Below are 25,158 nucleotides of genomic sequence, written 5' to 3'. Positions count from 1 at the left end.
TTATGAATACCAATATTGTCACAATACTATCATCATAAATGTCATAAACGTAAGTGTTACATTGAACAACAATGTTCTAGAGTTAATAACTGAAAGTATGTTTCATAGGTATGCTTTAACAAAGTTGATTGAGTAGGTGCTGTAGATACTTACTCCGCGCTTAACGCCTTTGTTACGAAAAACAAAGTCACGATACAGTAACGTAAACCCTACACAAGTATTATATGAAATATTACGGATGGATATAACTGCGTAGTGTATATCGCCCGGCGCGCGCGGCGTCGAGTAATAAAACCGCTAAGAGGATTTCCTAGCGGAGTGAGGCGCATCGCTTACAGGAACTCACTCAAAAGCAATGTCCGCTACGCTGCCTCGCAGCCGCATGATAAACCTCGTTACCCCGCAAGCTTGCTCCACGGATTCACTTTCCGAGCTCCTGTTAAGGACTAATATTGGCTGTATCCGCTTCCAACAAATATGAAATTGAACTTCAGTGAGATTTCCCTGCTAACTTTACAGACGAGCGTAATACGAAGTCAAACACACGAGTTAACAGGAATCAACTCACGCATAAAACTCGTTGAAAAGCTGGCCTGGGTGCTTAAAGTCAAACAATATTTTGCCCCGTGTATAAGTAAAATGACTTGAAAAATATACTACAAAATGGATGATAAGAAATAGTTTAATATGTTACCTCGGTAGGTACCTAAGTTTCCAGACAGATAAAATATTTCTGAAATCAGTCTTTTCAGAAAATCTCATTTATGTGAAGTCTCTACGAAGTCACTGCCCGAGAACGAGATAAATCCAGCATATCCGTTGAGTAGGTAAATAAACAGCATCCAGATATCTCCCACAATGGAAATCGCGAAACCAATTTCAGTTACCTGGCTGTTGGTGTAAATAACGATCTATTTAATTGAATTCCAATAGTTTCTAATCGAATTAAAGAGGACCTTAGATTAGAAAATAATGTAAACAAAACAAAGGAAATGAAAATGGAAAAACGGAGAAAAACACGATTACACAAAGCTAAAACTATAGTGACACGTAGAGTACGGAACGTTTAAAATGAGTAGGTACCTACTATCCAACATGAAAACCTTTTTTAAATAATTATTAATTCGAATAGGCTCTTACTTAAATATCTCAATGGCGATGTAATCCAATAAACGTCGACAGGACGGGATCCTTTCACAAGTAAATTTCGGACAGCTCCTGAGTTACGAAATAATAAGATATCGTCTATATAAAGAGCGTATCATTTGCTAAGATACCGAAACTACTACCACACGCGGCTATCACGTTTCAGTAAATGAATACGTATTTTTCACAACACGTTTTCGTAACAAATTAATTCGTTCCACCATTCATAAATACCTAAAAAGTTACAGGTGATTAATCGTATCAAAGAATAGTGAGCAAAGCCTATCTTTAATTGCAGCAACATAAATATTTTATTGTAAAACGAAATGATTAATGACTCGGTCATGAATTTGATAAAAATCGGCATCAAGACAATATTTCCTGAAAATTGACTACGGCATTTTGATTTAAGTAAAATATTGCCGTTTGTACCATAGACCTCGTATAACAAATAGACAACTAATCTCTGTAAAAGTCACTGTCACAAGTAACGGCGTGTAACGTCCCTGTACTACCGATATTGCACTTTATTTGAACAGCCATAACATCTTAATTTGAGGGAACGAACTTGTGCTATATTATACGAACTTAATGTATACGAATTTACAAAACGGTTCGGACAAAATGTCCTAAGCAAATATGAGTCTCTTTGTATATAGGATATCAGTGGTTTGAACGTATAATAAATAATATATAATAACGTCAATGTAGTGTATTTTTATGCCATAACAAATGCTTATTTGATATTTTGTAACTGAGACGAATCAATGTGAACGAAAGGTTGTCGCGCAACAGACAAAAAGTGTTTGCAGCTGAAACAGTCATACACATGCGGGCTTTTGTAACGGCTGAAACTAAGTGACGAGGTAGACGCGTGGAGATGTGAGCCTTTTCAAACAATTAGTGCACGTCGTCATAAGGGTTCTCTATTAAAATTGCTCACATAACCGGAGACCGCACGTGCCTTGTGGCATGACTACACATACATTAGCGCGAGGGTGCTCGCCCTCTATTGTGGGGCGTGATTACTGAGCACTCCGCGGGACCGAGTGTTTCGCTGTATGCCCTCTGTTTATCTTTTGCGTTTCATTTCACACTCTCGATTTAAACAAGTATGTTTAAAACATTTTTAAAACTCTCATTTTTTTCTAAACCTTTTTTTGATGCAGTTTCCGGCCAAGTAGTTGATGCCATTTTCGGCAAATCTACAATAAGTCACGTCAAAAATAAGATGCACAGTAATCTCATGTCGTATCTATCTATTATTATTCATGTGATTGATAAAAGCGATCTGCTATGGATAAGTCAAAATAAGAAAAAAGAGATCATTATTTCTATGGGACAAAACAAATATCAGCGTAAGAACACGTTTATAAACGTACAATGATTGAATAAGTGTTTTCTGAAAACCACTCAAAGTAATTGGAGAGCTATATACAACGCACAATACAACCGATCGAATGTTCTAATAACTGGAGATGAATAGAGGTAGGTATTACGTAAAAATAACAAAATGTATATGTTAGGCAAAACAATGACGGAGTGGATCAATTATAACAGAAAAAAAGGATCCTTTTTAGTGGTTTCCACAAAGTCGTTTTGCGTAGGCAGATACTGAAAAAGGAATGCGCACAAATCTGGCAATCGGTCTAGTGATTAGTTAATTTCCGAAATATGTTTATTAATCAAAGAGTATCACTGGCGGTTGTCGTAGATTACGCGTCAGGTTTTATGTGAAGAATTGTGTAAGGATATGTGGAGGATAATTACCAGCGGTGCGAAGCTCAGGCGAGGTGCGAGCGGGCGGCAAGCGGTGCGGAACTGCCGGGCGGCGGCGGCGGGTGCCGGCGACCACGCAGACACACCCAGCCCACGCATGCGCGCACCCGCTCACCCTCTTCCTACATCGCATTCACCCTCCAGCTTCTACGCTTTCTAACGGCGAGTGCAACCTATACTACTGCCGATACCGATACCCGCTCATTCAGCTTACACATAATGCGACCATTGCCCTTTACGTAATAATTGCAGTTTTTGAACTGGAAGATGTTTAGATTGGTCAGCGTATTATTTAAAAAATCTTAGGCCTTGTCATTGAAGATAATCCACGAATTGAACGACCTATAAAGGAGCTTTTCTTTGCAATATAATTCATAAATTAAGTCACTACTTTGATGCAGTACATGCATACCTTTATAATGAGTAAAAACTTAAGTTTTTTATCAACTGCACTATTTGTTTTGGATAAATTCGATACGCCGAAATCTGCTCTGTGATAGGGTTATAAAACCGTAACACCGTGCGTAAACGATACATTTGCATGATATGAATCATGCCCCAAGTCTAATAAGTTATTCCGGTTGGCTGCTCACTAAGTAGTGGCAATTCCTTTGTCAGCCAGGACACCGTGAGAGCTAAGTTTTCAGCATAATATTCTACCCTATTAACTCTTCCATAGGATGTATGGTAGGTAACCAAATAATATATTTACTGTATTCCAGAAACTAAAGTAACTTATTATTATCATTTCGTATAAGGGCTCATGCTGAAGCAGCCCGATACGCCACTGCGACCTTATAAGATTCGTTGTGCTCTTCTTCAAAAATCCTTATCCAGACCAATCAAAAAGGGGCTAATCAGCTGTTTGTAAGAGGCACTTTCCTATTCTTGAGTTAATATCGTGAACTGTTTTTCGAGATAACGCAGAAAGGTACGGATACCGAAGAACGTGTCTGTAATTCTTCTATCACAAGTCAGTCACTTCCTTACCTTCTATGTTGGAGTGCCTGGGACCCATCCTATTGTTACCGTCTTGTCGTGTTAGACGCACTATGCATTCCAATGTAAGTAAGAAGTCTATCTCATTAGACGTGCCTTTAGCTTGACTGTCCGACAATATCAGCATGTCACTGTTCCTCAAGTTTTGGTGCATACAATAAATGATTGCTGATTGCATAAAACTTGATATATTGTAGAGCGACATTTGCCTACTATAGTAACCAGTTCACCAAGTCGTTTGGGCATCCTTGTATCATTAACTTAAGCTCATTTACTAGGTCTAGCTCGTCAACCACTCTGGACCACACTAAGCGCGATAGATCCCGCGCGCTTGGGGGCTGCCGTGTGCAACCATCCAGGGTTGAATCCATGAGCTACATTTTTACTATTCTTGTCATCAATATTGATTCCACCTAAGTTTATCGTCATTCTGACAATTTTGCGGGCTTCCATACTTCGAATTATGACCTCTGTGGAAGTGTTGTCGAACGCGCCCTCAATATACCGAAAAGCGCATATAGCAATCTTCTTATCTTTGATTTTGTACCAATGTGTCGAATCCATTAGGGCCGACTCTGTTGATTTCAGATAGGTATGCATGGTGCTTTACATGCAAGGGGTTTTGAATAAATTATGAGTCCCTGATTTATATATTTATTGCCTTTTCTCAATGGAAAGACTATTATTTAGTAGAAAAGACGTCAGACTTAATATGATTACACCTACACTAGTATAGGTAGATCAGTAACTTACCTTTTATTGAAGAATTTCTAGTAAAAGTCCTTGATAGCATTAAAGGAAAGACAAAGAATATATATTTTGAGATAGGTAATTATAAATAACATCTTATTTATTGCAATATTCTATTTTCATTTAAAAAAAACTTATCTACAATGCCGAGCATATCTTTTTTGAGTTTGCACCTAATAAAAAATAATAAAATGAAGTTAAGGTAAATATATGTATAATTAATCACAGGCTCATAGATATTTTATTTACAAATAAATCACATAATGCCAAGGTTACTTCAATTCACTCAATATTCAAATAAATGGCTAAATCATGTCAGTTGATGCTATAACTGGAAACTAGTGAACTGTTTAATACAAATATCAATAAAGACTTCTATGAGTAGTAATTAAATCATAGCTTTTAAAATGATGTAATTCTTAAAGAATATACTTCTATAATCTAAATGGTATGTATCATTAAATTCTAATTTGAAATAGGTACATGCTACTAAGGAAGGCAAGTTTGTAATAGTAATATATACTATATCAATATCAAGATTTATATATTACATTACACCTCAACTGGATATTACTTCATGAACATTGCTTCCCTTATTATAATAAAGTCTTGTATTATTTGTAATGGATTATTATTTTTATTGATAAAAGGAAATTAAATAAATAATTACCTCACTATCTGAATCATAGTAGACGAGTGCTCTGCGTGTGAGCACCAGCCACCGCTCTCTGTAGTTGACTGGGGTGAACAGCTTCTTGTTCTGAGACCGCTTCACCATAAATGTCTGGCAGATCACCTCATCATCTTTCCCAGCCATATCTCTTACTGCAATAAAACCAAAGTTTTCATAAGTCAATACAGGAAAACATCTCTTCAACTACCATACATGGATAACGATAACACATTCATATACGTTATCCATATGTGAGATTACTTAGTTGTATATGTACGTCGAGTATAATAACAGGTTTCGCATCTACTCGGAACTTCAAAAATGTTTAAAGTATTAGATAGAAGTGACCTAACTTTTCATATGATTTTTGCTGTATCTAATCAAGAAGCAAGTTATTAACCGAGACTTAACAAAACTACGACCGGCTTCGTATAAAGATTATATATTTGTCGGTACATACCTGCTAAATTATTGAATTTCCATAACAAGCCTTTCATGAAACTACGGCTTAATTGAACACACGGACCAAATATTTATCGAATTCTTAGATTAGTCATCGGTTTCGACTACCACAAAACTTTTACTTGTCTTTCTTTTTGGTTTTCAAGAGTCAACAAAAAAGCTGCTACAGGACAAAAGCAACAAACCTGCCCGCCTGCTGTCAAACAAGTGTCAAATTTTCTTAGTGTTGCACTTGTACTACTATCGAGCTTAATTTTAATGAGAGACTTTCCAGGCTACTTTCGCCAAAAACAATACAGATGGCGTTGTACAAACTTAACGTAATAATTACCTATTTTCTCATTGCTCGAGTACATAATTATTGAGAAGTAATGGCAGAGGCATATATAAAAATCATTGTTGCTTGATATATATACTTTATTTATACGATATCGGTCTTTCTTTCTTCTTTCATGTGGTATAGAATTATTTTGCTACCTATATTGCAATTTTCTTTATTATGATCAGAAGAAATTGTGTGAATTATGTTTTTCACCCATCATATTGTTTTATTTCGTATTGTTTTTCGTTACTATGTATGATGTCATAATTCTGAATTAAATTTTCCGTCGCAAAGTGTAGAATTGAAAATAAGTTAAAAAACACAAAAAATAATTAATAAAGAGAAAATAGGTAATTATCACATTAAATCTGAACAGCGCCATCTATATTTGTTCGGGGACGTCGCCTGGAAAGTCCCTTAATGCTTAACTATAATCTTGATAAAAATTACATTTTATCCAAGGGAAAAAACAAGTTTTAAAGAAATGCATTTTATGTAGGTTTCGTTGTGTTAGTTGCCGAAAAAAGTAGGTGTGGGCCTTGGTAGATTATGCAAGACCTGAACAATTTATAAAAGAAGCGTGTTTCATTGGAGTTTGTAATATAAATTTTAATGCCCATAACTTGAAAAAGCGCGTGTTATTGCTTTTTTACTTCCGTCTGATTTTAGTGGAGCTATCGATATTTCGCTTGGTCTTTGTATTTCGACATCACTATCCTGTCAGTATGACAACGAAATGACCATAGACAACGTACATTTTTATTTCTTTCATTATTTGCACTCGACAAGGCTTTTTGGCGGGAAACGGGAACGGGACAGTTGCTTTCTTCATTGAATAATCTAAATAATTAATACGAAGTGGTGTTTTGTGGTTGATGATCGCATTAAGTTAGTCGGAAGACATTCGCGAGTGTTATTATATTGGAGTATTCAATAAACAAAGTGTATCTGCCTATTTTCGCTTCGTGTCAAGAAGCCGCTTCATAACTCGAAAGTTTATGCGGACTTTCGAGTTAATTCGTTTGGGGTTCGGAGTAGGAGTCTACTCCGAGGGTGGGGGCTTAGGTTTCATCATCATCACCTTTCATCATTTCATTAATCATCAAGAAAAAAAAATACGTAAGACATGGCTGTATGGGCATAGTTCCCTTTGCCTTACCCTTCGGGGAAAACCAAAACAAAAAAAAAAAAATTGCACTCGACAAGTCTTTTGGGCCATTTTTGTCACAGTATAAAGAGTTTATTATAAATGATTATAATTCAAAACTTATTTACAACATGTTTACAACTTTTTATTTCCACTTTTTCTTGGCGCGGACAAACTGCGTAAGCTCCTTTCCAAGGAGTAGATAGAGAATGGTAATATTTTAATAAACACTCTGTCTCTCTGTCTACTGCTAAATAATACGACTGGCTATTGCTGGCTATAAATACTACTTCGGATCCGTCACCCGAGCGTCACCCTGACTTGCCTTTGCTTCATACCGGTAAATTCAAGGTAAATTAAACAAAAAAAAATGTCTATGTCTTCAGACCTGTCCTCAGGACCCAGGATCTGTCAGTGAGTGAATGGCGTCTAACACCCGTATTCTCAGATGTCACTCAAGATTTCCTCCACTCGACTCAACCTTGGTTGAGGATTTTTGGTATTCATAGTTGACATTTACGTCCTCGACTTATGGTTCTTCCTCACTGGAGGTGAGTAAAAATTGAGGAATGAACTGTCAAATGTAAGGTACCTCGTGACCTACCTTAAGGACTACTCAACGCTTGAAATCCGTGCGAACGCTTGTTGTGACGATACTTTTTATATTACAAACTTCGATTTTTGTTATTAAAATGAGTGATAGTGACTTATATAGTGACTTTGAAGAGTTTATGGATTATGTTTATGATAATCCTTACGATTATCCGGCGCGGAAATATATCAGAGACGCTCAAAACCCTTTGGAATGTTACGACGAAGAACAATTTCAAAAACGCTTTCGATTTAGGAAAGATACCGTTGTTCATATGATATTGCCACTGATTGGATTGCAATCAAATGTAACCAACAAAGGGTTACCTTTACCACCCATATTGCAACTACTCATAGCGTTAAGATTTTATGCTACAGGAAACTTCCAGGTAAGTTAGCCATTCAAGCATTTATATAATTACTTATCTACAGTTATAAAAAATATTTACCAAACTATTTCTGTTTCAACAGATTGTTTGCGGAGACCTGCATAAGATCAGTCAGCCAGTTGTATCTAAAATCGTGGCTAAGCTATCGAAAATATTAGCAATGAAAGTAGTTGAGTTTATCAAGTTCCCTGGAGCACACGAGAGAGCCAACGTGAAGAGAGCATTTTACCAACGTGCTCAATTCCCAGGGGTAATCGGGTGCATTGACTGCACTCACGTACCAATTAAAAATCCGAGTCGGGAAAATGGAGAACTTTTCAGAAATAGAAAAGGTGAGTTCTCTATAAATGTACAACTAATATGCGGGCCACAAATGTTGATTTACGACATTGTGGCAAGGTGGCCAGGATCTGCCCATGATTCCCGCATATTCAGCAACAGCCGTTGTAGTATGCGCTTTGAAGAAGGGGATTTAGTAGGTGCTGGCATACTTTTAGGGGACAGTGGATATGCACAGTCGTCTTACACGTATACTCCCGTGCTAAATCCACAAACACCAGCTCAGGAGCGCTACAACAGATCCCATATCAGTACTAGAAATATTATAGAAAGGCTGAATGGTGTCCTGAAAAGAAGATTTGCTTGTTTAAGCAGGAAGCTTCAGAACAAAATAAAAAATGTCCCTAACATCATCGTGGCATGTGCTGTATTGCACAATATCAGTGTTAACACTAACCAAGAAATGCCAGAACCCTTGAGGTCAAGGATAGACCCACCAACACCTGTTCCAGACAATGAACGAGGTAGTATTATAAGAGCTAGTTTTATCGCAAGACATTTTAGTTAAGTATAATTTTGTTATGTTAGTTATGTTTCCTCAGCAAAAAGAACGCCTTTTGTACCACTTGCTTCTTGTATTTAAATAATAAAGAGTTACTGTATTGTGTTATGTACTAGTTTAGTTTCTATCTAGTTGTTAGATATGTATTAAATACCTATAATATTATGTTATAATTCATATAGAAAAAGTTCTTAGAAATATTCTTTAAGATTCCATTATTTGTATCATAGTTAAAATTAGTTATTGCTCCAAATACAAGGGATATGCTCAATAAAAAAAATGTTATAAAAACTATCAATTTATTTCTTTCTTTCCCTAGAAAGATGCAGCTCTGCTAGCTCTCGCTTAGCCCGGCTGCATAGCAGCAACTCCTGCGCACTTTCCTTTTCAAGGCGAGCTTTATGATATGTCTCCTCAGCTGCCTTTACGAGCCACTCCCGCTCTGCTACCCTCAATTTGTGTAGCTCCTCCTCCCTGTCCACTATCACCTGATATCTATCCTTTCGCAAGGTGAACTCCTGATTAATTACATGAGCCCGAATGTTCTTTGAAGCTGAAACGTAACAAGAAGATATGTTAAAACGCACGAAAGTTCTGTAGTTCTGTGCAATAAAGTATATTTGATTTGATTTGATTTGATTTGAAAGTTCACAGGCTTAATAAACACAGTTACTTATAATAAACGACATCGTATCAACAGTGGCTGCAAGTTGTCTTTGATTACTTGTGGCTCTGCCCACCCCATTAGGGCTTACGGGCGTGAGTTTATGTATGTGTATGTACTTATAATAAAAATATTTTTTAACCGATCCTTTTTACTCCGAAGTGAATACGTTTAACTGGCTAATATAAAAAAAGGTCACCACAAGTGCTGACAGATGGCCATCACATTCACAGATGTGAATGTAAACAAAAGATAAGAAAGCTCTAAAAACTTTTGTGGACGGAGTTGGGTCGCGCAAGATCAGCATGGGGTTTCTAGGAATTTGTTACCAAAAATACATTAGAAATTATTTTAGTTACTTATAAAGCAGATTTTGTTCAACAATATTGCTATAATAAGAATACCTTGAGTTTGAGAAGGTGCTCCATAATCATGTTCTCTCAATCCAGTTGATGGTCGACGAGGTAGCTCTACTTGTGCCACAGGAACAGACTCTACAAATAAAAAATTCCAAATATGTTACTTAAATAAGGTTACATAAGTGTTCATTAAACACACCTCTTTCTTAAAATCTTTAAAATCTTCACACTGGTTTAGATTACTTGTAATAATAATCAAGCCTATAGTTTTGTTTAAATGTACTAGATAATCAACTTAAGAAAATATCTAAGAAAATACCTTGAATTAGAGAAGGTGGCTCATAATCGGAGAGACGAGACCCGGCTGATGGACGATATTGATTATCCATTATTTCAATATCAACTTCCACAGGAATAGCTTCTGCAAAAAAGGCAAAACATAATGTATTCTGCAAAAAAAATATGTTGTTTATTGTGTTAGAAATGGCAAAAAATATAGCTTAACTATTATACTTTGTATTTGGGATGGTCCTTCGCCAGGTGAGGTATTAGCGGGTGCTGCAGGGGCTGCAGGTGCAGGGAGATCGGGTACTGGGGCTAACATGTTGTGGTCCAACACCATATCTGGAATGAAAATGTTATCAATTGCTATAATTTTTACTTGCAAGAGCCACTCGGCGAAATTCTATTAACTTTCAACTGAACATAGAAAAGAGATATAAAAAACATACCTTTAGTAAGTGGAATAAGGTATGTATGTATATCCTGATAACTCACCACTATCACTATCAAACACGCCTTGTAGCTCTATATTTGTGGCATCCAAAAGAGCAGCATCAATAGCCTCCTGGGAGCCTTGAGAGGTACTAGCTGCATACAACCCACCTCCGGTCCTCATGCGTTCCCTTCCAAATTCAAATGAAAAAAAGAGAAGCTTAAAAATAACATTACTTACAGCATTGCACTCTGTTTTGTAACAATAGTAAATAATTAAATATTTACTTTTAAGAAAGTATATGATATTTTACCTTTTTTCTTGTGCTAGAAATTGTTTTCTTCTGGTTTTTAAATTGTCCCAACATTTTTTTAATTGTGCCTCTGTTCGCTAAAAGAAATCAAAGGTTTGTTTGTAAGTTTAATCAAAATCAGGAATGATATTAATATTATGTGCTACAATTAGGTACTTACTTTACTATTGGTCGCAATGGAGTTAAATTCTTGTGTAAGGCGTACCCAAGCCATTTTTTTTACATTTGCATTTCCAGCCCCAATAGTTGCAGCAGAATTTAATTTATATTTCAAAACTAATTCCTGCAGACACACTTTTTCGTGTTCAGTGAAAGTTTGTCTTGTTGATCCGCTCGACATTTTGACTTGATAAACACTTTTACAAATCTAATAAACACTTTCACACTCCACAAAGTAGTTTGGGACGGATGATAACTTGCTCAGTGCAAAGTAGTCTGAAATTTGTGTTTGAAATAAACAAAGCCGGTACCGCGAAATCATTTTTTTTTTTTTTTGGTTTGGTTTTCCCCGAAGGGTAAGGCAAAGGGAACTATGCCCATACAGCCATGTCTGACGTATTTTTTTTCTTGATGATTAATGAAATGATGAAAGGTGATGATGATGAAACCTAAGCCCCCACCCTCGGAGTAGACTCCTACTCCGAACCCCAAACGAATTAACTCAAAAGTCCGCATAAACTTTTGAGTTATGAAGCGGCTTCCTGACACGAAGCGAAAATAGGCAGATACATTTTGTTTATTGAATACTCCAATATAATAACACTCGCGAATGTCTTCCGACTAACTTAATGCGATCATTAACCACAAAACACCACTTCGTATTAATTATTTAGATTATTCAATGAAGAAAGCAACTGTCCCGTTCCCGCCTCCCGCCAAAAAGCCGTACCGCGAAATCAACTGTCAAAGTCGATTTGACAATTTGTTTGACGTTTAAATGTTCCCATAAACTACAAACGTGACCACAGCCAACAGAATTCTATCATGCTGCCAACAAAATAATACGAAAACAATGACGTCATACCTCCACTCTTCCTCGCTGGAGGAAACCTCCGTTAAGGTTGAGGTGCCAACTAAGAATACCGATTTCAAGGAGATTTTGAGAATCCCTTAAGGTGGCCTTGGCTGAGGACCGAGTGAAGGCAGTTTTGAGTAAACATCTTAGAATACGGGTGTAAGGCTTTTTGGCGGGAAACGGGAACGGGACAGTTGCTTTCTTCATTGAGTAATCTAAATAATTAATACGAACTGGTGTTTTGCTGTTAATGATCGCATTAAGTTAGTCGGAAGACATTCGCGAGCGTTATTATATTGGAGTATTCAATAAACAAAGTGTATCTGTCTATTTTCGCTTCGTGGCAGGAAGCCGCTTCATAACTCAAAAGTTTATGCGTAAGTTTATACTTTTGAGTTAATTCGTTTGGGGTTCGGAGTAGGAGTCTACTCCGAGGGTGGGGGCTTAGGTTTCATCATCATCACCTTTCGTCATTTCATTAATCATCAAGAAAAAAAATACGTCAGACATGGCTGTATGGGCAAAGTTCCCTTTGCCTTACCCTTCGGGGAAAACCAAAAAAAAAAAGGGGAATGGATGGAATGGCGTCTAAAGTTTATTTATGTCTTAGATAGGTATATAAAGAAGTGATCTTGGTGAAGTCAGTAGTAAAACTATTTATTTTATTTAAGTAAATAAACTCAGTTGTGTCAACGGGTCTATACTAAAAGTTTAATAACTTCAAAATGTCGTCGGACACAGCGCAAGTTAGCTCGTTGCCCTTGCCTCCAATGCAGTATATCAACTTCTATACTGATGAAAATGTTCGAAGAAATAGAGCACCTCTGCCTCCTCGTCCGATTCATGATTCATATTCAATGTTTGGACATCCTTTTAATGCTGATGACACCATTATTAGGTCATTAGAGAGCCAGGTAAGTGTTCTACTTTACATTAAAATTATATCATGTTCAGAGGCAGTGTCTAATTTTAGTCCTTTTTAATTATTCCTCAGGGTTTCAGAAGACTTTATCCTATGCATTTTGAAAGGAGACGGGAATTGAAGAAATTGAATCACTCGCTGCTGGTTAATTTCCTAGATCTGTTAGACTTGTTAGTGCATTGCCCAGATTCTCCAAAGCGAGCTGAAAAGGTGGAGGATCTCAGTTTGTTATTCATCCATATTCACCACCTTCTCAATGAGTTTAGGCCTCATCAAGCCAGAGAGACATTGCGAGTTATGATGGAGCTGCAAAAAAGACAGAGAGTTGAGACTGCCATGAGGTAATATTTTGATACTTTTATCTCAAATGTACTTATGTTGATTATATAAAGTGTAACATTGTTATGTGAGCTTGAAGCGCTATAAATGACTGGCTCATAACCTGAGGCAGATTTGCCATCATGGCTGCCTTTGGCTATTTACGACAACCTTGAGTGAACCCTTTCGCCAGTGCTGGCTATGAGACTTTTACAATGTGCCTAATGTATTCATTGGTATAAAGAATAATACTATATGTTGGTATTAGGATTCAGTGTCATTCCATGTTTGCCTCAGTATATTTTTCCCACAATTAGCCACTCCTAATATCTGGTTGCCATGGCCCCAAGTTTAGTTCACCTTAAGAGAAATCCACCACTGCTTATAACAATTCAATAAGTACTTCATTTAAGAATAATTTAACTTTTGTATCTATTTTCAGATTCCAAAAACATTTGGATAAGGTTCAGGACATATTACAGAATGCATTACAAAGTTTGCCTGATCAGAATGAGTTGGATTCAAACTTCAAGATACCTACTGAAATATTGGATCAGATGGAATGCAACACCAATGATAATGCCAATGCAGACCCTTGTTATGAACTGGATCGCATTATGTGTAATGTTGTTGACAATATGAGATAAATATTGTTTCAATGTTTTATGCATTAACATCTCATCTACTGAGATACACAATAGATTTTACATTGTATCTGGGCGAGATCTGCATTCCCACATTAAAAAAGTTAATTTAAAAGGCAATAAAATAAAACAAGTATTACTATAAGAATGTGTATTAATTAATATTGATGAGACCCTCACATATCCATTCCAATTTATCCACGTGATGTTACTTCCTTGCACTGACAAAGAAGCTATAAGAAACATCTGAAACATTTAATAACTCCATTTTGTTGTATCATTGTCCAGAATGCTCCGCTGCTGTCTCTGCTGTAACTGTTTAAATAAGAAGTAAATATTACTTACTATTGTTGTAATATGGCTAGTCACTCTTAGCCACTCTTTTGGTACAATTACCGGCCGGAACTTTCCTGCATGAAACAAATGTAAAACTTAAAATTCTAAACTATACTTACGAGTTTACGAAGGTCTCCATATTGTAGTTCTATGCTCTTAAGTAATTTGCTGCAGAATAATATACTAAAATGTTAAGACTGCATAAATTATAACTAAAATAATTATTTACAAACCAATGTTGTATTGCTGTACACGTAGTTGTCATCTGCTACTACTTGGGTTCTATAAGTCCAGGTGAAAGATAGATAAACTGCATATAGCTAAATAAAAGACATCCTAGTCAACCAAAATAAATAGCGCGAAAATGAATTGAAATAGAAATTATCGGTTGAAAAAAATGCTCATAACAGATTAAGTTCATGAAGTAAAAGGTACAAATACCTTAATAAAAAAGCATGTCATGAGATGCCTAGCTGAATGTGCTAGAAAGAAGACAAATTGCAGGAATATCAATGTTATTAATCATCAAGGAGTCAGTTTCCAAAATTTGTATTGGCTTCCCAAAATCCAAAAATTCATATTTTGGGTAGCTGGGCAGCATTAGGGTAATCATTTCTAAAAGAGTAGTTGTAGGTGTTTTAGGTGGAAAGCACCAACTGCCGCAATGCTACATTTTTATATAATGTATTAGTAGTTACTGCGCCTCCTGTATGGCACTCCATTGCCTCTAAAGTCACGTCTCCCATAACCCCGTCCCCTCTGGTTTGGCCCACTGAATCTCCCAGTGTTATTTAATCTAGAGCTGTATTTGCCTGATGGTGGTGTGTACATTTTTATATTTCTTTCGCCACTACGAGCTCGTTTTACAGGGGAAGACTTTTCATCTCCATTATCAAATGTAATTGGGCGGTGACGCTTTTGAGTTGGTGACTTATCAGTGTCCTCCACTTTTTCATTCTGTTTAGGCTGAAACAAGAGACATAATGTACTTGAGTAATGTGTAGTAATTAATTACTCAAAAATGAAAGTTTAAGGGGTGATGTTATTGACTATATAAATAAGCTTTTAAATAAATAAATACCTCTTTTTCAAATTTTTTTGACTGGAAAGACAGTTGTATCTTGCTCTTGAAACTGGGTGGTGTGCGGAAAATGTCTCTAATGAGAGTGTTAATATTTGATGTAGTTTTCAGTGCTGCAATTTTCAGTTTGTTTTCTTCTGAGTTTTCATCTGCTTTTTTTGCCTGCAACAAATACATCTTGGTCAAAATCACAAGTATTGTTATCATTTTACTACTCAAGAAAACTATGTGTATTATCATTATATTCCACATAGTGTTTATAAAATTATTACCTGTGTCACTTCCTTTAATTTCTTTATATATCCTTGCGTAAGACGCGCAGTATATTGAAGTCGCAGACGTAGCGCTTTAAGTCTGGCTGGGTCTGCACTGAGTGCTTCTGGAGTCTTGCGGCATAAAGCATGCAACCCAAAGAGAGCACATTCTACATGAGAAAACTGTAGGGAAGGAGTTGTCTTAGCTTCCTCTGTTTTAGTCTCTGTGCTCTCTGATTTTTCGTCAGCCTTTTCAGCAACTTTTTCAACTGCCTTTTCAATCTCTTCCACTGGAGCTTCTGGTAAATATATCTAAAAATAACAAACATATTTACTATTTTTTAAATACTAATTTAATTCAGGCAGTATCTTTATCTATGGCATAATTTACATACCATGACTAAATCATAGACAGTATCTATTTTCTTTTGTGCATCTTCTAATTGTCCACAATGATCCGTTATTTCAGCAAATATCTTGAGAAGTTCTAATTTTGGGTCTGTTCCTTCAGGTGTTGTGATCTCATTCCAGCGTGGGAGCACATACTCACAGAAAATATTCACAAATTGAGTTGAATCCACTTGTGGCTGAAGAGGATAAAATAAATTATTAATAAGCTACTCTATAAAATAACTGACAAGAGATGTTTGCAAGACACAAATGCTTATATGAGTTGTGAAACTAGCAGACAAATAATTTGCCGAAAGCCAAACAAAATATAGCTCTTTCCCATAATCAATAAGGTAACTTACAGAAAGTAATGGAAGGGCATGCTGAGTACACTGCAAGAGCCTATCAATATATTCTGGGTCTTCTGGGTGCCAGTCATCTGGTGAGAAGGCTAGTGCTGCAATAATCTGTACCAGCTCCTTCTTTCCGATCGGGTTCTTGCCCAGTCGTGACCAGGTGAGGAGGTCCATGATGTGTTCAAATTCGCCAGCAACAACATCCTAGAAATAATATTTGTAGCTATGGAAATGGGTTACTAATACTTTGCAGAATATTAGCTTAAGTGGATTGAAAAGTAATTAACTAATTGATGATTTAATGATTTCATGGAAATGACAAATTTTGCTGTTTATCAGTAACAAAAAATCTACAATAATATTATAGGTAGAAGTAATTAAAACTCTATTTAAAGAAAGCTAGCACATAGATAACTGATATGCAGGGATAGAAATATAGGGTACTTTACAATACTTTTGATGAGAGATGCCATGTAACCATTCTCAGCCATAGACATTTCAAAATGGTGGTAGATTAATAAGAAAAATGTAATAAAATAAATACTAACCTCCAGAATCTTCTTGCATTCAGTAATAATCAAATCCTCAGCTTCCTTATTGATGACCTCTCTGCCGAGTTGCTTGACTTTAGTGGCCAAAAACTTGATGCAGCGCTCCCTAACTACTTCATTTCCCACCTCACTGTCCACATTCTGATGAATCTGAGAAAACAACCCAGTGAGTGCTCCCTTGGGATCCGCCTTCAAAATAGTAAGCAAGGAGTTTGTGACAACATTGATTTCTGTAGCATCGTCAGACTGTAGAAGTTGCGCCAAGATGTCAGCAATCCTTTGAGTGTGTTCCTTATGATCTTTGCAGAGATTAGGCAAGTCTTTGATAGCTTGCTTGCGAATCTGAAATGTTAGTTAGATTTAGAACTTTTAGTGTGCTAATGGTGCTAATTCCTGTAAATACCATCTAATTTTATTTTAAGTTATATCTGTCATTTTCTTATCCGCCGAAAAGGAAAGGGACGGGTAATCGACAAGCATAAAATTAATGGAACACACGTCAATTTTAAGCACAAATCTAAAACAACCGTCTAAAAATTTTACATCCGTCAATAACCCGTCACAGTTAAGTAGACAGCACGTCAAACGGATTGCATACCAGCGAGGTACCTTTTGATTCGCCCGGGTTATTCATTCATTTACTCATTATGATATATATGTAAGGCCATAAATACTTATACAAAAATAACAAAATAAATTCACTTAGCAAATTTAAAATGCAATCACTGATTGATGGGAAAGAATAGTTTTTGATATGAAAGTGTTTAGCATGTGGTATTTAATAAAAATGATAAAATACCACTTACAGCTACGTCATCGTCCTCGCAGAGATCAAACTGGGCCTCTAAGGCTTGCTCGGCAAGGTTAGGAAAGCTATTGAAGAATTTCGCAATGAATTGTGATGCTAAACGTTTTTCCTTGTCCGACCCTTTCACTGCTGCTAAGATCTCCTTGTACTCTTTCTCGTGCTGCAATAAAATAACACATTATGATAACCTAAGCAATTAAAAATAACAGATTTTTAATGAAATACGAGGTGATAGTGAAAAAGGTTACCTTTGAAATATCATCCTTGGCGTCCGCTAACACGCCATAGTTTTGGTATAATTTTTCAATATTATCTGTAGACATTTTGTAACACAAAAACACAACTCGCTTGTTCACTAAAATGACACGAAATGTGAGTGAATCAGACACTCAAGAAAGAAGCGTCGAAACACCGCCCGCCATAAGCCAACCATAGATATATTTTGTTTTGGTTTTCCCCCCCCCCGAAAAGTCAGGCAAAGGAAACTAAACTCGTACAGCCAAGTTTTAAGTTCTTTTTTAATGTTGAGATATTTTATGAAATGATGAAAGGTGATGACGATGAATGATGAAACCTAAGCCCACCCTTGGTGAAGACTGTTACTCCGAACCCCAAACGAATTAACACAAAAGTCTGCATTAATTTCTAAGTATCTTATACTTTGTTTATTGAATATTCCGATACAATAACCCGAATGCTTTTCAACTAACTTATTGCGATTATTAACCACAAAACACCATTTCTTATTAATAATTTAATGAAAACAGCAATAATGTCGATCACGTTCAAATCACGTTCCCGCCAAAAATCTCCCAACCATAAACAATAATTGTCTTTTTTTCTTTTAGCTGCAGAGCTTTAGCCAGCTTTAGCTTTGCCTAAGGCTCATAGCCTCATCGTCTAATGTTATATTAATATCGACACAATTTTTAGTATAACACGACACATGCCATACAGGTCATACAGGTGCTGGATCTTAGAGTAGGCACAGACCAAGTAGAGATGCTACGCATAGTAGGGAACATACTCAAAAAGCAGCTATATTGCCGCGCGGCTGACGCTTGTTCATAATAATACTAATAATAATAATGCTCATCACTCATATCAAATAAATTCCTCTTCAGCACGTAGCTTCGCTGTTTAGTTACGTCCAGTCAGTCCACACACTGTCTACAATTAGTCAATTAACTGTCATACGTCCTATCAGTCCTTCCATACCTTATATTTTAGATTTAGTGTACTTCATGTGCTAGTAGATGTCGCTACATGTATCAATTTGAGATAATCTTACAAAATGGTGATGTGCCGTTCTCGGGAATGTTTCCAAAGTGGGAACATTGCCCGCAGTAAAGTGGCGCAAAAGGTTTGTAAAAAAAGCTTTATTACCTAGCCTTTAGGCAGAAAGAATTAAGTACAAGAACAATTTAGAAAAAAAACGGCCAGTATCCTTACCATTAAAGAGTTTAACGGCTTTTCGGCGGGAAACGGGAACGGGACAGCTGCTTTCTTCATTGAGTAATCTAAATAATTAATACGAAGTGGTGTTTTGTGGTTAATGATCGCATTAAGTTAGTCGGAAGACATTCGCGAGTGTTATTATATTGGAGCAAATGCTCCCAAAGTGGGAATGTTTCCGTTAAACTCTTTATTTTTATTTTTTTTGTTTTGGTTTTCCCCGAAGGGTAAGGCAAAGGGAACTATGCCCATACAGCCATGTCTGACGTATTTTTTTTCTTGATGATTAATGAAATGATGAAAGGTGATGATGATGAAACCTAAGCCCCCACCCTCGGAGTAGACTCCTACTCCGAACCCCAAAGGAATTAACTCAAAAGTCCGCATAAACTTTTGAGTTATGAAGCGGCTTCCCGGCACGAAGCGAAAATAGGCAGATACACTTTGTATATTGAATACTCCAATATTGACCGGGAACGACACATTATTGTTTCCCCGCTTCGTCGTCGCCCCGCTTACGCGCATCACGTGGCAAATTTGCAAGGGACTCTTCGTTTTACGTAGCATATAATTTTTAACCGACTTCAAAAATAAGGAGGTTGTCAACTTGACGTGTATGCATACAGCACGGACCGCCTGTATGTATGTACTAAACACGTGTGTCAAATTTCACAGGTGTATTATGTAGCAAATGGAAGTCCATAGTCTGCTTACTCCAGTGGGAAGTAGGCGCTAGTTTTTATGTGTGTATGTTTGTATTTCTTAAATATAACATAAACATAAACAGCCTATATACGTCCCACTGCTGGGCACAGGCCTCCTCTCAATCAACCGGAGAGGGTATGGAGCATACTCCACCACGCTGCTCCACTGCGGGTTGGTCATTTCTTAAATATATTTAAGCAAAAAAAAAACAGCATTAAATCCACCACAGGCTTCGTCAAAAAGGAACTAAAAACAAGAATAAATCATAAATTCACAAAAGTTTCGTCGTGTAGTGTTTGTATTGTACATGCTTAAGTGTCGACCAACTTAGGGAATAGTGCAAGTGTCATCAAAATCGGATGAATAGTTTTAAAGTTATGGTAAAAAAATAATTATTATGAAACAATAACAATTCGTTGATGTCTTTTGTATGAAGGAAGCTAGCCTTTATCATTTTAGAAGGAAACATGAAGTCGTTGGAGATCATTGAAGTATCTACTTATCATTAGTAACGATTTGAGCGTAAATTAAAGAAAATTGGAAAACGGGCGTGTGGGACATACCGCACATCTAGTTCTTAAAAGTCATAAATGTCAAAAAATCTGAAATTGGGTTAACTTAGTAATTAACGTAGATATGGCAAAACAAAAATCGTTGAAGTGCTCTTTGACTTTAAAGAACTAGATGTGCGATACATTAAACAAGTTTTGATATCGTAGGTACCTACGTAATACTGACGTAATAATATTTTCAGTGTGTAGGTGACACTGAAAATATTATTACGTATTATTACGTTAGAGTTTATATTAAAAAAGAAAAAGTACCTATTCTTTAAAATTAAACCGCCTTCAAAATCTGCGTAATATAAAAAGTTAAATTATAGAATTAAAATTATACAATACAATACAATACAAATACACTTTATTGCACCAAAATAAAAAGAAATAATTACAAAAAGTCTCTTAATTAAGTACATGGCAAATGGCGGCCTTATCGCTTAAAGCGATTTCTTCCAGACAACCATAAGGTGAGGAAAAATATAAAAAAAAATGGAAATAATGAAGTTGGCACACATAGAAAAACAGCCGAACTCTATAGAACTGCATTGTCTACCCCATGCCGTTGTCAGTAAAGTAACAGCGATGGAGCATTTGCAGGGTTATCAGGTAAAAGAGGTTGTGGGTTGCGCTAACTTAAGACTATAAAATTCTAACATTGTATTCAACAAAATCATTATTTCTAATCTACTTTTTACTACTAACGGCCTCTGTGGTCCAGTGGTTGAGCGTTGGTCTCACGATCCGGAGGCCCCGGGTTCGAATCCCGATGGGGACAAATCACAAAAATCACGTTGTGATCCCTAGTTTGGTTAATAAATAAATAAATAAAGACATTACAGGCTGACTGATCACCTGATTGTCCGACAGTAAGATGAACCGTGCTTCGGAAGGCACGGTTCAACGCTACGTTATACGTCTTTTTACTCCTAGGAAATTGTCTGCGCGGTAAAAAAGTGTCTGCGACGCATCTTGTCACAAGCGACGGCGTGTAACGATACTATACAACAGATATTTCACTTTATTTGAACAGTCATTACATCTTAATTTGAGGGGACGTAGTTATACATAACTTAATGTACTTAAGTATACGTATTTACAATTTACAATTACGATACGGTTCGGACGCTGTTTAAGAAAAACTCTTTAACGAATGTGAGTCTAATTGTTATATAAGATGTTAGTGATTTCAGCACACGGCGTAACTTATCATGCTCGCTGCGAATGGTACCTACATTACGCTTCGTGACACCTTTGGGTAGAATAGGACGATGGTATTAAATAGGATGAAATGATAGTAGCTGTTACCATATCCTCGTAAAGCCGAGGTTTCCAGACACAATAGTAACACAATGGAGTTTGGATTTTAAAAGAACTGTCGGCGTTACGACTATATAATTTAAAAAAAAATCATGCAATAATTAGAATGTCCCTTATCTGTTCATGCTCATATAAAAGACATCAACGCGAATATTGTTTTTAAGTAAAAATGGATACCATGGTGCAAGGTGTCAACATAAATTAATCATCATTAGACTACATACTTAAACATGCACCAGTAACCCCTAACGGGATGGGGTAGGCCACAAGTATCTAATCAGAAGCAACTTGCAGTCACTTTACACACGAAGTCCTATGGTGCAAGACATCTATCATCCTTAGGTAGGTTATAGTATAAAAGGAAGTCAGTCCTATATACTTTCGAGTTAACCAAATAATATGGGGCATTTCTACAAAAATAATATAGGGTAAGTACCTAGTACCTACACAGGCAAAACCTGGTTTTCACTAAACGAGTACTCTCGACCCGACACACCCCTACCCACTTCTCTCTACTCGTACAGTGAAAACCCGTCTTTGAATCCAGGCGAAACCCGGTAGACTCGCTAATTCATGATAAACTGTCATGTACAATCAAAGAGCAAAAGTGCAGTCACTGAGCCCAGCGAATTATTTGTAAACAGTGGTGAAATTATGAATCATTAGTTGTCATAATTATAAAATTTATGTTTTTGTAGGTGTTTTTGGTCTAATACAGAAACGACATGTAACCAGGAGGTTTTAAGTGCAACCAGTTAATTTATTACTTTGCAAGAAACTGATTGGACTTTTGCACCTTATTGTACGTAGACACATACAAAACTGGAGAGAAGGATACAGGGGGGTTAAAAGGCTACACACTACTGTTAGTACAAAATCCTAGGATGGAGACGACGAATCGTATGCTGATGGATGATCAGCGCATAGCCCATATTATAATAGTCACATTTTATCAACCTAGAAAGGACACCTCCCTGTTGGGTCGGTCGTTCTTTACGATTAAATGTATGCTCGGGAAGATAACGCATTCTACAGATACGCTCACGACTATATTCCAATTGGGGTAGTCAGAGGTCAGAGGTACCTAAGTAAGTACTTATATCAGTGCTTAGTAACCGGGACCAACGGCTTAACATGCCTTCTAAAGCACGGATCATGTTACTTTTGGATAATCAGGTGATTAGCCCGTAATATATCCTATCGCAGGTATCCTAGTATGGCTTTGTAATAGACCACTCTGGGCGTCATCCCACTTGCGTCAGTCAGAGTACTGCGGGGCGGAAGGCAAGAGGGAAACCACTGCCCTATTTTTTCCTAAAAAAGTAGCATGGAAAATGCTGCACCGACAAGAGCGTGGCTTTTAAATTGATGATGATGAGCCCGTAATATCATAACTCAACTAGGGATCACAACGTGATTTTCGTGATGTGTCCCCACCGTGATTCGAATCCGGGACTACAGAGGCCGTTAGCAATATAATAATGACAGGGCAATGTTATGAATAATTAAGTTTAGATGGTAATTAATCACTTTGCCCGATAACACTAGACATTATTTATACAGCTCGAATATTATTATACTTAGTGCGATATTTTTACTAATCGATTAAAAAAAGTTTTGAAAACAAGTTGTCTAAGTAGGTACTAATATAAAATTTTACTGGCTTAAAAAGTATTAGTGTAGACTGCTGTAAGTAGACATAAAATATATAACAATATTGAAACCTACATTGATATGAAAAATCTTAACAATTCTATTTTAGTTTAAGTAATGTTCTACACTACCTGGTCTACCAATTCGAAACTTGTTATGATTATGACTTATGACTAAAGAGAATCCCTCCTTACGCTATCAATTAGGTAGGTATAATAACATAATACTTATATATTAATATTTGTTACCTACTTATTTGACAGGATACCTACCTACGTAGGTGCCCATTTCTTTTCGTTATTTGTTTTTAGCAGACATACCTGTGTATTTATTTATTACTTATTCTATGCTGGAGTCGACCATATTACACTGCAAACAAAATAAATACGAAATGAATGACGTCATGGATTAAGTAGGGTTAGCTTGAGGCGCCCCGTCAAAGAATACCGATTTTGAGCTGAATTCGAGGAAGGTTGGAGTTAATATCTTAATAAAATACGGGTGTAAGTGCCAGCCACAATCTCCTCAACAAGTTTAACAACACGGTTTTGTTATTTTTAATAATTTAATAACGATTATAATTTTTGTAATAATTATTAATTTAATATTTTTTGTTAATTTAATAACGATAATTAAGTACTTTAAATTGTAATAACTTTTACAATTTTATCCGTCAGATATTAAGATTTAAATACCAGTTAGATACACCATAAAAACGGTTTTGAAATACAAATATGTAAGGTACTTGGAATAAGTGCATAAATGTAAGTACTTCAATACGAATAAATAAATAGGCGCATTAGGTAGTTTACGTACAATATACCTACTAAATTTAATATAATAAGAATAATAACAAATATGAATAGGTATATATTAATATAGATAATAATTAGGTACATATAAACAATTTAAACATAAAATTACATATAAGGTAATGATTCAGTAATAGTACCTAAATATAATTTAAATTCCATATTCATATTCACAATGAGGGACTTTCCAGGCTATCGTTAACCAAAAACAATATCTATAGATGGCGTTGTGCACCTTCAACGTGATAATTACCTATTAACACATTACTTGGGTAAGTACATAATTACGTATTCTAAAATATAATTTGTCTGTTATCCATGTAATTAGAAGGTTAAATGAAAGAAAATGTGTACAGCGCCATCTATATTGAGCCTGGAAAGTCCCTCATTTAATAACATAATACTTATAAATATATTAATGTGTATTGATATTTGTTCCCTATTTGACAGGATACATAGGTAGGTGCCTATTTGTTTTCGTGATTTTTTTATACCAGACTTACCTGTGTATTTATTTATTATTTAGATAAGCATTAGGTACTTACCTAAGTACTTAGTGTAAAAAACACGCAACTGAATTGTATAATTTAATTAATGCAAATATGTTTAAGAAATTGCAATTAGGTACATTGTTTAATTATTTTTTTTAGTAACTTCACATAGACAAAAGATAATTTATCTACACGTAAAAACGTATTTAAAGTGAGTCTTCATTAAGGCAGTTGATTATTTTTGTTGTAATTAGGCAAATTAAGCGATAGTGCGGGCATGAAGGTACCGTGGGGCGCGGGGCGGAGCCCGCGGGCGGCGCGCTCATTGGCGCAGCGAGCG

The 25,158-nt window shown here is 36.2% G+C and overlaps 5 protein-coding genes across 6 annotated transcripts in view; 2 read left to right on the top strand and 3 right to left on the bottom strand.

The window, feature by feature from the left end:
- The window catches only part of LOC126366041 (tyrosine-protein kinase Btk29A), a 53,317-nt gene that overhangs the window by 22,209 nt on the left and 5,950 nt on the right, over nt 1–25,158 (bottom strand). The window contains exons 1-2 of one of the 2 annotated variants that reach the window (XM_050008936.1): nt 5,808–6,002; nt 5,345–5,499 (exon numbers count right to left, since the gene is read on the bottom strand). In XM_050008936.1, the coding sequence (XP_049864893.1) occupies nt 5,345–5,499; nt 5,808–5,844 (192 nt within the window). In that variant the 5' untranslated portion in view covers nt 5,845–6,002. Of the gene's footprint in view, nt 1–5,344; nt 5,500–5,807; nt 6,003–25,158 lie in introns of those variants that run through there. The other variant, XM_050008935.1, reaches the window with a different exon arrangement.
- Nucleotides 7,729–9,280, top strand: LOC126366073 (putative nuclease HARBI1). The gene is made up of 2 exons (XM_050008991.1): nt 7,729–8,258; nt 8,341–9,280. The coding sequence occupies exons 1-2, from the start codon at nt 7,971–7,973 to the stop codon at nt 9,103–9,105; spliced, it is 1,053 nt and encodes a 350-aa protein (XP_049864948.1). The 5' UTR covers nt 7,729–7,970; the 3' UTR covers nt 9,106–9,280.
- On the bottom strand, nt 9,382–11,624 carry LOC126366076 (uncharacterized). The gene is made up of 7 exons (XM_050008997.1): nt 11,311–11,624; nt 11,151–11,227; nt 10,900–11,027; nt 10,636–10,746; nt 10,442–10,543; nt 10,168–10,257; nt 9,382–9,652 (listed from the first exon to the last, which is right to left on the bottom strand). Exons 1-7 carry the CDS (start codon nt 11,488–11,490, stop codon nt 9,399–9,401), a joined length of 942 nt encoding a protein of 313 aa, XP_049864954.1. The 5' UTR covers nt 11,491–11,624; the 3' UTR covers nt 9,382–9,398.
- Nucleotides 12,724–14,197, top strand: LOC126366086 (mediator of RNA polymerase II transcription subunit 7). The gene is made up of 3 exons (XM_050009015.1): nt 12,724–13,079; nt 13,160–13,428; nt 13,848–14,197. Exons 1-3 carry the CDS (start codon nt 12,891–12,893, stop codon nt 14,050–14,052), a joined length of 663 nt encoding a protein of 220 aa, XP_049864972.1. The 5' UTR covers nt 12,724–12,890; the 3' UTR covers nt 14,053–14,197.
- LOC126366052 (apoptosis inhibitor 5) lies at nt 14,186–18,262 on the bottom strand. The gene is made up of 8 exons (XM_050008953.1): nt 18,074–18,262; nt 17,824–17,985; nt 17,015–17,359; nt 16,473–16,670; nt 16,116–16,307; nt 15,739–16,032; nt 15,467–15,628; nt 14,186–15,351 (listed from the first exon to the last, which is right to left on the bottom strand). Exons 1-8 carry the CDS (start codon nt 18,146–18,148, stop codon nt 15,073–15,075), a joined length of 1,707 nt encoding a protein of 568 aa, XP_049864910.1. The 5' UTR covers nt 18,149–18,262; the 3' UTR covers nt 14,186–15,072.

The sequence above is a fragment of the Pectinophora gossypiella genome, chromosome 4 (assembly GCF_024362695.1).
Source record: "Pectinophora gossypiella chromosome 4, ilPecGoss1.1, whole genome shotgun sequence".
Classification (NCBI taxonomy): domain Eukaryota; kingdom Metazoa; phylum Arthropoda; class Insecta; order Lepidoptera; family Gelechiidae; genus Pectinophora; species Pectinophora gossypiella.
Note: the sequence above shows the minus strand (reverse complement) of the source record. Positions and strands in the feature narration are given on the sequence as shown.